Source organism: Leuciscus leuciscus, assembly GCF_965113295.1.
Source record: "Leuciscus leuciscus genome assembly, chromosome: 21".
Classification (NCBI taxonomy): domain Eukaryota; kingdom Metazoa; phylum Chordata; class Actinopteri; order Cypriniformes; family Leuciscidae; genus Leuciscus; species Leuciscus leuciscus.
Genome location: NC_138745.1, coordinates 19,180,560 through 19,195,213, shown reverse-complemented (window position 1 = coordinate 19,195,213; position 14,654 = coordinate 19,180,560). Strand labels below are relative to the sequence as shown.

The following is a 14,654-nucleotide window of genomic DNA, read 5'->3' as shown; positions in this document are numbered from 1 at the left end:
AATGCTAATGAGAGACTTCTGCACTCGTTATGTATATAAATTACAAAATTACTCCCAAAAAACAGCACCAACTTACCAGCAAGGGGACCGGAAGGAGTTGTAAATGAACTTCCGTTACACCGAATGAAATTTAGTGTAAGGGCTGAAAACAATCCGCCGTTGTTCTGTTTACTAATTTTGTAAATTATTATATTTTGTAAACCGTATAAAGCGAATTGTATGCTTTTCTACTAGTGTTTCTCAAGTGGATTTGGGTGTCCGAGGTGTGTTTCAAGCAGTGATTTTCAAATTTAGACAGTAATATAGTTCCACGCGGACGGATACAACAGAGAAGGCAGGCGTGTGAAGACCATCGAAAGCGATGGTCTTCCAGTTTTCAATAAACTGGTATATAAAATGTTTAATTTAACGTTACTGCACCCCAGTAAACAAAATAATAATCATTTTAATAATCGATTCAGGGAGATTTCGAAATAACACATTTATTTATACATTATTTATCGATACGTTTAGGTTGAATCACATTTATAGATAATATTATTGGATAAATGCTTCATAGATCAGCTGCACTGATGTGCTGCTTTTTACTGGATCCATAATAATTATGACATTGATAAGGATGCTAAATAAATATCTAACGGCAAATAACATGCAGGTACATATGTGACCACTTGGAGGCGACAGACAAGCTGGATCCTCATCGAAACTCATCCAGGTGTATTAATATCCAAAACGACCATTAAAGTCACTCATAAAACATCAGAATTTCGTGGCACTGGTAGAGATAACGGCATGTCAAACAAACACATTTTAAAACAAACACATTCTAATTTAAGAACTTTCTATTTTCTTTCTATTTTCATTTCCCATGTTTGGGATTCTGTTTTGATTTTGACAACTGACCTTAAGGACTGAAATAGTGGATGTATAAAAATCAGTTCCCCTCAAGTTCACACAGATGTCCTATGTAGCTGTTTATCACAATGGACATCTTTCTGTCATATTTAACAACCAGAATACTTTTGTTTTAATTTCAATGAACAATATTTTGCATTAAAAATGTGCTAATAACATTTATTGTGATAAATGTCAGTTGGTTGAATATTTTCTGAAATGTAATGACATTCATATATGTGTTCAAATGCTTTTGGGGTCACTATAAATTACATGACAATGAAAGCAGTAGACAGCATGTTGAGACTTATGATTTGACATTAATAAGAAATCCACAAATATTTATGTTTTTTTAATTTTTCGCTTCGTTACAGCTGTCTATTACCAATCATACTAATTGAGTACAATCACAGCGGTGGTAGCAGATGTAATCCTGGTGGAGCTTCAACAGCCCAGATGGAGAAAGGTCACATTATCATTTCAATAGCCCCTCTGTTGTACTGGGCGTATAAAAGCAGGAACAGGACCCTGCTCTCACTGAACCTGTGATTCATGTAATAGTTTTACATGAACTAAAAAATATATATATCACACCTAAAATAAAATATAAAAGTAATGTAAGTAATACAGAAGCAGAAGCTGTCAGGCGAACAGACACAACTAATATAATTTTTGCACTCCCGTTTGCCCCAATAGCAAAAGAGAAAATCCACAATAGCATTTCCTTAACTTTCCAATAGAGGAAAAAAAATATTGTAAGAATTATTACTGTTACGGTAACACAGGGGAGAGGAGAGGTGATGATATTTTTAGCAGTTTATTGATGAATTCACACAAACAAAGATAATACAAACATGAAAAATCCAAATCCAAAAAGGTATGGCGAGGTCCAGACAAGAAACATAAAACCTAACGGTAAACGAAACCGCAAAAGATTTACAGTAGGGATGTAAATACATCGACTGACTCTTAAAAATAAAGGTTCTTTATTGGCATTGATGGTTCCATGAAGAACCATCAATGGAATCTTTCCATTGGTCAAACGGGTTCTTTATAGTAGAAAAAGGTTCTGTAGATCATTTAAATGTTCTTTACACTCAGAACAGTTCACTGAAAGGTTCTTTGGGGAACCCAAATTGGATCTTCTATGGCATCGTTGCAAAACAAACCCTTTTGGAAGTTTTATTTTTAAAGTCCCTGTAAAGGCAATTCTAAAAAAAAAATCTAAACACATTAGAATTGTTAGAAATGTTTTGCTAAAACATATTACAAAGACTGTGAACTGTGAAGTACTGAATTGTGGAGTTAGACCGTTAAACAGTTTTTCACCATTGCTGTGTTCCGGATTTTTTGGGCGGGGCTAAAACGGGGGCTCGATGACGCACTGAAGCCCCTGAGCTCCTGGACACGCCCCTACTTGATGACGCACTGGAGCCCCTGACGCTGTCCCCTCCCCTAACAATATAAATAGAGCACATTCACAATCAGTTTGCCGATCGCGAGTTTATATGATATCTATGGTTACTACAGCCTACAGTTTGCTAGCTAGCTATGCCTCATCACGGAAATGCATATAACCTGGATGCGATCACGTACAAAACAGATCAGTGTCCTTATTTAAATTTCCGAAAAACGAACGTATCACATCAACAAGAGGTGGATTCATTTTGTGAAGAGCCACCTTGATGGAGAGCTGAGGATCACCGCCAAAACCTGCCTCTGTAGTGATCATTTTACACGGGATAGTTTTATAAACTTTCGTCGGAGACAACTGGGATTCACTGATAGTCCGCTGTTACTGGTGAATGGGGCCGAGCCGACTATCTCTCGCCTCGGCCTTCATCATCCCGTCGCGCCGACAACTGGTGCCATCGTTGGCAGTGCGTGCCCACCAAAGTGTAAGTTGTTGCCTTGTGTGCTTATGTTATAATTATAGTAGGTAGTCCAGGCTCGAACATGTATGGCTTTGTAAAAACAATTAAGCTGCTAGGAGCATCCATTCCGGCTGTAGCGAGTGGGCGTGGTTTCAGCGCAGCCAGCGGACACGCCCCCAGCGTTTGAGAGCAGAGACTCCTGCTCATTTTTTCAAGATTTTGATAGCTTATTTGATGTACTTGCCGGCTTTTTTTTTCATTCAAATTTGGCTGGGTGGCTAATAACACATTTTTCTGTGGTGTGACAAACTCAGAATACATACTTAATTTGGACTTTACAGGGACTTTAAGTGTATACACTGGAAAACAAGTGGCTAACAAGGAACAGATGTGCAATGAATACGCTGATTTCACGCAGCCGCCATTTTGAAATCGAAAGTGAGGCTCCGGTGGGAAGAACCCCGGAAGTAAAGATAAACAACAATGCCTTGGATTACCAACCTGAAGCTGCTGCCGCGATTTACACTATTGGATGTTAATATTCAATATAGGATATGTATATAGTTCATTCCTGCTTCTTTTTTTACCTTCTGAATTATGTATAAAAAAAATATTTTCTTTATCAATGAATTTCACTGTATATAGTCTAAAGTATGAAAGAAATGTATGTACATTTTTAGAATTGACACAACATCATTAAACACAGCAATATGCCATCGCATTCACGACTCTCCTGTGATTAAAGGCGACACTTCCGGTTTTCTTCCCACCGGAGCCTCGCTTTCGATTTCAAAATAACGGCTGCGTGAAATCAGCGTATTGGCATGGTAACAAACAAGGTAGCTATAGAAACAAAGGTAAACAGGAACAAACCACAGGAAGAGGACACAGGAAACAATGGAGACATAAAATGCACTTCAAAATAAGAGTCCTAGAACACAGAACACACAAAACACAGGGGAAATTGTGACAATTACGTTGGTCAAACAAGTTAAATGTTAAATTTGCAGTCACTTCCTCGGCTGTTGTATTAGAAACACTCACACAGCAGTGCTAACCAGTTTTCTGTAATTTAATGCCAAGGTAATAAAACACAACATAGTGTTATAAACCTATTTTAAATTAAAAACATTAAAATAAAGATGTTGCTAGATTTACAATGTTAAAACATTATCACAGTTTGTGAATATAGGGTCCTGATTGTTTTTTTGACCAGTTTAAATATTAAAGTTGCAACTTTAACATATGCTTCCCATATTTTGACATACAAAGTGAAATGAAAGAATGAAAGGTTTTGATTAAAGATGAAATATTATAAGGTCAAAACAAATAAAGAAAATAATATGCATGGATTAATCATTCTCTCTAAGACCAATAACATGCATTTAGAAATAAATAGGGTAAATTATACTTTAAAAATGACTATGCATAATTATGGTAAGTAGCCTAAGGAAAGAAATTCAAACTAGAAAATAAATTGAAATCTAAAATTTAGAGTATTTAATGTGTGAGGCGGTAAGAACACAGCGATGTTCCCTGAACACCTGATGACTCACATTCTGCTGTAAAGAGGGTCACAGGTTCACAGCGCAAATGTGTTGCCACTGTAAACAGAGCTCTCATCTATTCTGTTTAATGAGTGTAGGGTATCAGGCTCAAAACACAATATCTGGATAACATTTTTCTCTCCAGAGTGCATCAACTCATTTAGTTTTGTGAAGGGCCTTGTTTATTCACTGGCTTTCCATCTCTCAGAAACATGATTGAATGAGATGTTATTAGTCATATAAGTGCTCTATTCAAGGGCAAGGACTAATGTGTTTCTTACTGAAATGTTATTGATTCACTTTTCAGTTATATTTGTGTACCATGGGGTGATGTCCTGCTACTTTTGGGTAAATCACCTAAGCAGTGGTTCCCAACCCTGGTCATACAGAGGGCCCTCAACACTGCATAGGATACCTTGTTTAATACATGTGAACTCTAATGATCTGATGAGCTTAATGGATATAGTGAAGAAATTATGATATTGAACTTTCCAGTAATGTTTTTATTGGAGTTCATTCAGTGAATTACACATATACATTATGTGTATGGCAGATTTTTTTTATCCAAAGTGATTTACCAATGACCTTGCTAGCGCCATGCTCTTGATGAAAAGCCTTGAAAGTACATTGACAAAAATGGTAACCTAATTTTTTTTAATTATTATTAACTGTTTTTATTCAGGTTCAAAATATAATTTAACCTTATACTAAACTACCGGAATATACATTCACTTATTTATTTTTATGGGTTAAACCAGATAGAAATATAGTTAGTTTATTACAAATATTAGTATATTACAATAGCAGGTTAAACATTTTTCAATAATGGCCCATTGTACCCAAACAATTATGGGACTTGCCGTTCAGTAAGTGAGCCATGTATACATTCATTATCAATTCATTCAGAAATCTCTCAGATTTCATAAAAAAATATCGTCATTTGTGTTCCGATGATGAACGAAGGTCTTACGGGTTTGGAAGGAAATTAGGGTGAGTAACCAAATTAATGACAGAAATTTCATTTCATGGGTGAACTAACCCTTTATTAAAATGGTCAGTTTTAAAAATTATAAAAAAATTACTAAATTATTAATTTTTGACTGGTATTTGCTTTATTTCCAATACCACTCAAGATCTCTGTCTTGATAGTAACTTGTCCTGATTGCACACAAACACATTCTAACACATAGTACTATTAATTGTGCAGTGTCCGTTTGTCAGTATGTTCTTACCACCGTTGGGGAGGTGTCAAAGTTCTGCCAGGCTCAGCAATACGCTTGGTTGGGCTGCTCCCGGCATCAGTTTTCTCTGCAGTGGCTCTGGTGAAAAGCCAAGTTCTGATCATGATCCTGTTAAACCTCTGATCCAGTCCAAAGGCACAGCACGTTTAGTTACACACACACACACACACACACACACACACACACACACACACACACACACACACACACACACACACACACACACACACACACACACACACACACACACACACACACACACACACACACACACACACACACACACACACACACACACACACACACACACACACACACACACACACACACACACACACACACACACACACACACACACACACACACACACACACACACACACACACACACACACACACATATATCTTTGCATTTTATTCTTATACATTATGCATTTGGCAGATTATTTTTATCCAAAGTGATTTACCAATGACCTTGCTAGCGCCATGCTCTTGATGAAAAGCCTTGAAAGTACTTCATAAAGTAGCCTACTACATAAAACATTATAGCCTAATATTTTTTCTTCTATGTATAGCTATAGAATTATAGTATAATATAATTATAGTATTTTAGTTTTATTGTTTATATAATTATGAATATTTGTAGGCTATACATTTGAAAATAAATTATTTTAATAGTTTGACAGTGATGACCATTGAGTAACCTGGCAAAAGCTAACACAAAAGCTATTGTGACCTGCTTATAAGCTTATAATGAAGCACTGGCTGTTTTGATTTCCATTTTACTGCAGATGGCACCTGACCCCTCACAGTGACCTGTAAAACTAATCTTAATCTCATTTAACTTCATCTTGTCCACATCCGTAGTTACAGAACATATGTAAGCAAAAGGGGACACCGGAAAGTGTTCAGATTAAAATTAGTTTAACCAATTAGAAATGAGCAGAGGTGCAATCATACATGACCACCATCACCCTAGACAGTAGAAGTTGTATAAGTAGGCTATAAAAAAACAAAAAACATTTACAGTAAAAAAATAGCCTAATTTTTGTGCAAGAAAGTCAAATCTGATTTGCGTTTATGGATTTTAAATAACAGAACAGGCATCAGCCATCCTCATTATTGTTGTAATTTGCAATATAATTTGATATATATTATTCACACAAGATTTTAATCTAAATGTCAAATATATATATATATATATATATATATATATATATAGAAATGTAATTTTCTATTTCAAGCATAACATTACTTTAATTCTATCCCTTAACCCTAAATACAACCCAAACAGAAAACTTTCTGCATTTTTACATTTTCTAAAAAAAACATAATTTAGTATGATTTATAAGCTGTTTTCCTCAAGGGGACAAAAAAATTTAGCATGGGGTGTTAAATGGTAATTATTATATCAAACATAATTTTATTACTGCAGTTAATTCATGCTCAAAATGTTAAATGTCCATGTTTTCAATTAGTTTTACAACAGGTTGTGGGCTACGCTCTAACAATGCCACTTTTTGTAGCCCATATGAAAATAATTTACACAGTTTAAGGACAATTTTTAAAATTCACCTACTTTAATTTATTTTAGACAAGCAATTTATATGCACATATTATATTAACATGACAGACGTTAAAACAATCAACTGTGCACGGTCACCATCCCCCTATAAATACAATTTATAACTTAAAGGTTATAGAGTAGGCTAGTATATTGGGCTACACAAAGCCCTAAGTAATAGGCTACTCAAATTATCCATGTGTTAAACAGACTTATATTTAAGACCTTTTATCTTTGCTACTGGCCACCGATTAAAGAGGACTTTTGGAGAGAGATGTGCCCTTTGTTAAGAAACTCTCTCGCTAACTTGTTGGATTAAAGCTGCTTGATTTGTTTTTATTTTTTTAAGAAGGTTATTTTATAGCTACACGAGCCAGTGACGTTAATACTACAGCCAATCCGATTCCTCCAATCGCTGAAGTTCATTTGTTGACTGTGTCGCTCTTCTTGTCAGCAGCACCAGCGCTTGAAGCGCGGAGTCAGTAGTTCAAAGGGCAGGGGATCATTAATAATATCCACCGATGGAAATCTTTTACTCGGTATGTGTAGTTTAAGGTAAGTTTTGCGATTCAATACAATACGTTCTTATACAGATTATTAAACCTCTCCGCGCGCCTGTTACATCACTACAAAATGCTTCATCTGATCGCCGGACTCATATGCGTCTATGCACTGACGTGTGTAAAAATTGTCTATGGACAAAATGAAAAAGGTGAGCGTTTTCTATGCACTGCAGTCCCCATTGACAAGGATACAAGTTGCCCCGTGCAGTCTCTGCCTTTTCAAAGCTCATCGGTCCAAGAGGAGGAATTGAGAAACACGGTCATGCAACTTCGCGAGATCATTTTACAACAGAAGGAGACAATTGTCAATCAGTTAGGAACAATTAAAGAGTTGACGTCTAAACTGTCACGATGCGAGTCTGACTCTGAAACATTTAGGAAAATTAATAAGGACACAATGGATGATGTGCCTAAAGATCCAAATGACACCATTGACGTTCTTGGAAAAACCATGCAAGGTCTGAAGGATCGACTGGAAAACCTAGAGGTAAGAGAATCATATATAAGTTTAAGGAACATGTACATTTGACGCTTTGCCGTGTTATAAATGTGTAAACAACGAGATTAAATGACTAAAAGCAGTTGTGCTGGATGTTTCTCTGCCACGACTATTTTGGTAATTATGTGGAGGCGTTGAAGATTTACAGGGATTATCTCATTAGTTAGTACGCATCTATCCCTTAACCACAAACGGCAAAGTTACTTATGATGCCCCACGCGACAAAATGTCTGGAACGTGTCAATGCCACTTAAATGTTAGGTGTTAATCTGACTGTGTGAAATGATGGAGCTAACCCTAACTCGATATTTTTTCACATGAAGTGGTCTTATCTGGCACTGAATGAGTTTTTGTTAACAAACTGCAGTTTTGGGGGAAGTAATTCCCTAACTAATTTAGTTAGTTTGTGTTTTAGGGTTAATTGCTTAATCAAATCTTTTACCTGTGAAGCCATTTTTGATATAAGGCAGAAATTAGCAAAACTATGTATTCCATTTCCATTAAAATGCCTTAAAATTACTTAAAAATATTTGTATTTACTTACACTGAATAAATGGTAACCTACTAATGGTTACATCTCAATTAACTGGTTTTATTCAAGTTATCAAGTTAAAACTATTATTTAACATCACTGTACCAACATATAATTAAATGAACCAATATTAATTTATATAAATATCAACAGAACTAATTAAATCAGGTAGAAATGGCCTAGCAGTAACACTTTAGTTAGGGTCCAATTCTCACTATTAACCAGTTGCTTATTAGCATATATATTACTAGTGTATTGGCTGTTTAGTAATTATAAAGCACATATTAATGCCTTAAATTCTGCAAGACCATATTCTACATCCCTATTCCTACCCAATACCTAAACTTAACAACTACCTTACTAACTATTAATAAGCAGTAATTAGAAGTTTATTGAGTCAAAAGTCATAGTTAATAGTTAGTTATAGTGAGAATTTTACCCCTAATCTAAAGAGTGACCAAAATATCTCTTTAAAGTAACAATTGCAGGACAGGTTAGATCTTTTTACAGTTTCCCTGTGTCACTAAAAATATCCAAAACCATACAGATATATGCTCACGACACCTAGCAATTTATTTTTGTCCAATTTGTACATGTTTTTATTGTTTATTTGTATTTATCCTACATGGTGTATCTTCAAGAAGGCATTTACAGAGATGCAAAAAATGTGATGGTGTGGCCATGAAAGCATCTTCTTTTTGTTTTAAAAAAATATGAAAAGAGTAATAATAGGTAAATTTTTTTTGTAATTATCATGAGCATTTAATTAATTTTAAGAAACAAAAAATTTGTGAGATTACAAAGCACAGTATGACTTTTCTTCCAAGAATGACATTGATTTCTTTGATTTCTTTGAATTTGATTTGTGAATGGAAAAACATGATAATTCATAAATACATTTTTTTCCAGGCCAAGGTCCTGGACATAAAATATTATATTGATGTAAAAAAAAAAAGAAGAAGAATAATGCGTACAAAAAAAGAAAGAAAATGAACTGGATTATGTACAAAAGAGTTTTACTTCCTTGTATTGTTCTTAGTTCTGAACGGAATAGGTTCTATCAAGCAAAGAAAAAGCCTTTGTATAATTCTATATAATTGTACAGAATACAGAAACTTTGAATAATAGAAATCCAATGCTTGTCGTTTTTTGTCTTTTCTTTCCAAAGCAACAGCAAATGCGAGCCAACATCTCTGGTGTCTCTTTCCCTAATGAGCTGAGAAATCTTCTGCAGCGTAGACTGGAGGACTTGGAGAATCAACTGCTGAAGAAGGTCAATGAGCTTGAGGATGAGAAGTCCCAGCTATACAATGAGACGGTCGCTCATCGCCAGCGCACGGACAATACCCTCAACTCTCTCATGAACAGGATCTCTGAACTGGAGAAAGGTTTGCACAAAACACTCCAACGTTCTCTACTCTTATTTCCAAAGGACAAGAGACTGGAAAGTGTTGTAACATTTTATTTCAAATGTTTAAAACTGTTTAGCACTGTGTGCTTGTGCTTCAAAAATGGCTAAAATTCAAGCCTGATAGCCTTGTGGGTCTATACGTCCGACATATAGAGACATACATATCCAGCGACCTGAGTTTTATCCCGGCTCGAGGTCCTTTGCCGATCGCGTTCCTCTTTCTCCACCCCATGCTTTCCTGTCTGATCTCTACACTGTTCTATCCAATAATATATATATATATCCGATATACAGTAGTCAACATTTGAAGTGGATCAAAACCTTTTATCAAAGTTATACATGAATTTTTAACAATACCTGTTCTTGTCTTAGGACAACTTTGATTCACTTTTTTGATCCACTTCAAATGTTGGCTACTGTATATAACCATATTTATATGGTATAGTGATACAGTTCGCTTCTTTATTTCTTCTACATTAAAATCTAGTCTTGATAATAGCTGGCCACATCATTTTTCTTAATGTTTGATCTGAAAGAGTGAGGGCCGAGGGGTAATCAGGTTGTTTTGTGGTCAGTCAGCATATTTCTGCATTATTCCAGAGATGATGCAATAATAAATCACTCTTTTTGGCTTTTAGGAGGAGCTGGTTTCAAATCACCAGAGGATTTCAAAATCTCTCTTCCTCTTCGCACAAATTACCTTTTTGGACAAGTAAAGAAAAGCCTACCAGAAATGTACGCCTTCACTGTCTGCATGTGGCTCAAGTCCGGTTCGAGCCCGGGCATTGGAACCCCGTTTTCCTATGGAGTGCCTGGACAGGCAAATGAGATCGTACTGATCGAATGGGGCCATAACCCCATAGAACTGCTCATCAATGACAAGGTAAAGAAATGACGTATTAAGAAAAGAAAGCTTGGCATTGAATGTTGTGAGGACACTGATGATTGCAGATTATTAGTCATCATTTAATCATCAGCATAGATAAGTGCTATAATGTAAATATGAAAAATGAAAAATAGAAATTTATTTCTTATTTTGTACAATCAGTTCACTGAAAATTAATATCTTGTTATAATTTGCTCATTCATCATTTCGTTTTTCTGTGAAACACAAAAGATTTGATGAAAGTGGATGGTGATTTATATCGCCAAGCTCCAAAAAAAAAAAAAGCATATAATTAAAGTTGTTATTCTGAAGCCAGATGAGCTTAGTTTGAAAAACAGATTAAATTCAAATAAAGTTTTACTGTTAATCTCTCTATCCCATTCCCAATTGTGTAAAAAAAAGTACTGTCTAGATGTGTTGCATGAGGTGGAGCCACGTGACTTGGAAACAAGACATGGAAAGTTTAAAAAACACTACTGCAAATGCGATTTGAGAGGAAGATTATCCGTGTACAATGACTTAAAGTATCATCATTTACTTACTCTCTTGGCATTCATATGACATATGTCATATATATATATGTCATATATGACTGACTTTCTTCTGTAAAACATAAAAGAAGATTATTTTGAAAAAATCTCTCTCTCTCTTTTTTTTTAGAAGTTTAAAAAACAACATTCTTGGTCTGGTTACATGGCAACATGGTTTGTTTACCAACATTCTTCAAAATATCTTCTTTTTTTTTTTGCGTTCTACAGTAGAATGACTTAAGAGTAGTAAATGATGAAAGAATTAAATTTTTGGTTGAACTATCCTTTTACATTTCAGTCTGTTTGCCAAAAAAAGCAATTGTACAGCTTCATATGACTACTTTTGTTGCTTGACAGTGTAAATCACCATCCATTTTCCTTGTGTGGAAAACAGAAACATAAGATCTATTGATACTCTATTATTGATAAACTATTACTATTTTTATTACCTCCTGTTGTCAAATAGGTTGTGCAACTACCTCTATCACTGAGCGATGGGAGGTGGCACCATGTCTGCATCACTTGGACTACCAGGGATGGGCTTTGGGAAGCCTACCAGGATGGCCAAAGATTGGGTTCAGGAGACAATCTGGCCCCCTGGCACCCTATCAAGCCTGGAGGAGTCCTCATCCTGGGCCAAGAGCAGGTGAGAACATAAGCAGAGCTGATACAGCAGTTCCCAGACCCAGCCGCACTGTAGCTGTAATATTATGCCATCCCTGCACAATAGTGTTACTGACTCATGAACTTTACATTTTAAATAAAACTTGACCTCAGGCAGCAAACAATGTCATAGAGTTAGCATGCACATGCTCTAAGAGTGAATAAAAGGGGATATTGTTGTTGTCTTAACGAGGCCTGTCGTTTATGGCCTCAACAGGATGTAGTAGGGGGGCGCTTTGATGCCACCCAGGCCTTTGTGGGGGAGCTGAGCCACTTTAATATCTGGGATCGGGTCCTGCGCTCCGCGGATATCATCGCCATGTCAAACTGCTCATCCTACATGCCTGGGAATGTGGTGGCCTGGACCGACAGTAACATCGAGGTGTTCGGAGGAGCCTCTAAGTGGCCGCTGGAGCTATGTGAAGACCGGCTGTTTGACAATTAAAAGTGTTTGTGGATATTTGTGAGCAATATGATATCCTTTTCATCCTCAAAAAGATTTATCTTCATCTCTCAAACAAGAAGGAGCTAATAGTTCTAAGAATAATCAATAATATATTAAAATATTTTTGGAGAGATTGCAACATACAGATAAAGATTCAGTTAATATATTCAGTTGACAAATTTGTGGCTAAAGGAAATTGGCATTACAGAAAGTATTGTATCAGATGGTACTACCATGGCACTATGATAAATACCATTTAAATGAATGATCATCATGTTTATGAACCATGTATTTACATAATACTCCATGGTAAATTACCATGTCACCTTGTTGGTTTACAGAAAAGCACACACACTTGCTTATCCTGTTAGAATATAGCTGCGTTAAGCCTAAGTCACGTTTCATTACTAAGTTTTTGATTTGAAGAACAAGGTCACGTATTAGAAGATCTAGTGCTTTACACTGAAATTTAGACTTTGGTGAGGGAGACCACATTTGAGATTACTTTTACAGTTAGCCTGTTTAGCATTAGCACAAACCATCAGAGCAAATAATGTGGTTAAAGCACCATCAATCTTTTTAAAATCTGTCATAGGTTCTTATAAATACATATTTATCTTTTTAGAGTCTAAAGCCCATCTCCATTTTCGCTGAGTGAATTACCCATCGTCCAAAGAAGATTATAAATGCTTTATCACTGTCAGATATTTTGAAGACAATGAATGAACTGTGAATTATGTTGCAAGGTCTGTTTCTTTGAATATATTGTCATATTTTTATACCCTGCTTTTATATCAGATATGTCATTTAGTGTTGTTTTGTTTATGCAATGTCAAGATACACATATTTTGTTTAATGAAAAGCCTTTTTTGTTTACTGTGCCAATTATTCAAGGTTTGCTTGACACTGCTAACCTGTAATTGCCAATGAAAAATAAAATAGCGTTGAAATCTTTTTGTTCTTCTGCTATATTTTCTATTGTGGTTTAATCTCTTTTTTTCTCAACACCAATAAATACATATAATATTGGAATAGGCAGCAATTTTCTATACAACAGACATTGTTCATTAGCCCTGCTTGTTTGTGCCAGTGGCAAATTTGTTTTTACCAAATTTACCCAAATATACTGTAGAAAAGTATGTAATGAGAATCAAACCTCTGAAGATATAGCTGTGGTTGAGGTCAAAAAGTGGAAGGAAAGCATGTAATCACACCGTTCTGATGGACAGGTGGCTCAGAGGGCATTAGCCTGTCTTAAGGGATAAGATCAGTCCCAAGCCAAAGCTCGTGTCACAGAGGGACATTTCACAAGACTGGACAAACAAAACTATTTCAAAAAAGAAAATGACCTTTAGAGAGGTGGACATAACATTAAAAAGTTAATGGGTGGTGTAAGAGGTCAGCGCATACAGTTTTTATCCGGGGATATTGAGAAGGTCTCTGGGTTCTAGAAAGAAAACAGCTGCATCTCTGTGACCTTCACCTATAGGGAGAGAAAATCTCCAGCTTCCTCACAGCTCTCATCCCTGAGATGATTAACACTTTAAATAATTCTGTTTACTCATGCTCTGCCAAATGCATTTCAGTCACACATCAACATTATGAGCTTTGAAGGGAAGTAGATAACGGATTATACTACTGGCTGCGTGATTTATAATTAGCAAAACAGCATTAATCTGAATAAGGAAGAGTGACATATTTAGTATTTGTTTAGAATTATAAACACATAATTGGATCATTTAAAACATTACCGCTAAAAGTATTATAATAATAATTTCAAAGGATTGTAAATGTTTTTTTTTGTTTGTTTTTTTGAGAGGCACAGTTTGTGGTTGTCACTATTAGATTTTTTAATAACATAAAGGTGGACACTGTGTTTATTGAATTTTCTACATTTAATTATTGGTTTTATGTGAAAATACTGATGAGGTCTCAAAGGCGTAGCTGTTTAAAATCTATTTAAAATGTAAAATTCAATAATTTTAAAATTCAGTCATAAATTATTA

At 35.5% G+C, this 14,654-nt stretch overlaps 1 protein-coding gene across 2 annotated transcripts; it reads left to right on the top strand.

Annotated features, from left to right (window-relative positions):
• Nucleotides 1–7,586: 7,586 nt before the first annotated feature.
• Nucleotides 7,587–13,589, top strand: nptx2b (neuronal pentraxin IIb). 2 transcript variants are annotated; one of them, XM_082152824.1, is made up of 6 exons: nt 7,621–7,674; nt 7,856–8,169; nt 9,882–10,101; nt 10,763–11,007; nt 12,007–12,186; nt 12,421–13,589. In XM_082152824.1, the coding sequence occupies exons 2-6, from the start codon at nt 7,945–7,947 to the stop codon at nt 12,646–12,648; spliced, it is 1,098 nt and encodes a 365-aa protein (XP_082008950.1). In that variant the 5' UTR covers nt 7,621–7,674; nt 7,856–7,944; the 3' UTR covers nt 12,649–13,589. The 2 variants fall into 2 exon arrangements, with proteins under 2 accessions (XP_082008949.1, XP_082008950.1); XM_082152823.1 differs by having other exon boundaries at nt 7,587–8,169.
• Nucleotides 13,590–14,654: the final 1,065 nt, after the last annotated feature.

What these genes read in the sequence shown, in the direction of transcription:
- nptx2b (XM_082152823.1), top strand. Translation starts at nt 7,753, where the DNA reads ATGCTTCATCTGATCGCCGGACTCATATGCGTCTATGCACTGACGTGT. An exon ending in ATCGACTGGAAAACCTAGAG is followed by an intron (nt 8,170 to 9,881) that starts GTAAGAGAATCA and finishes TTCTTTCCAAAG; the next exon opens with CAACAGCAAATGCGAGCCAA. An exon ending in TCATCCTGGGCCAAGAGCAG is followed by an intron (nt 12,187 to 12,420) that starts GTGAGAACATAA and finishes TGGCCTCAACAG; the next exon opens with GATGTAGTAGGGGGGCGCTT.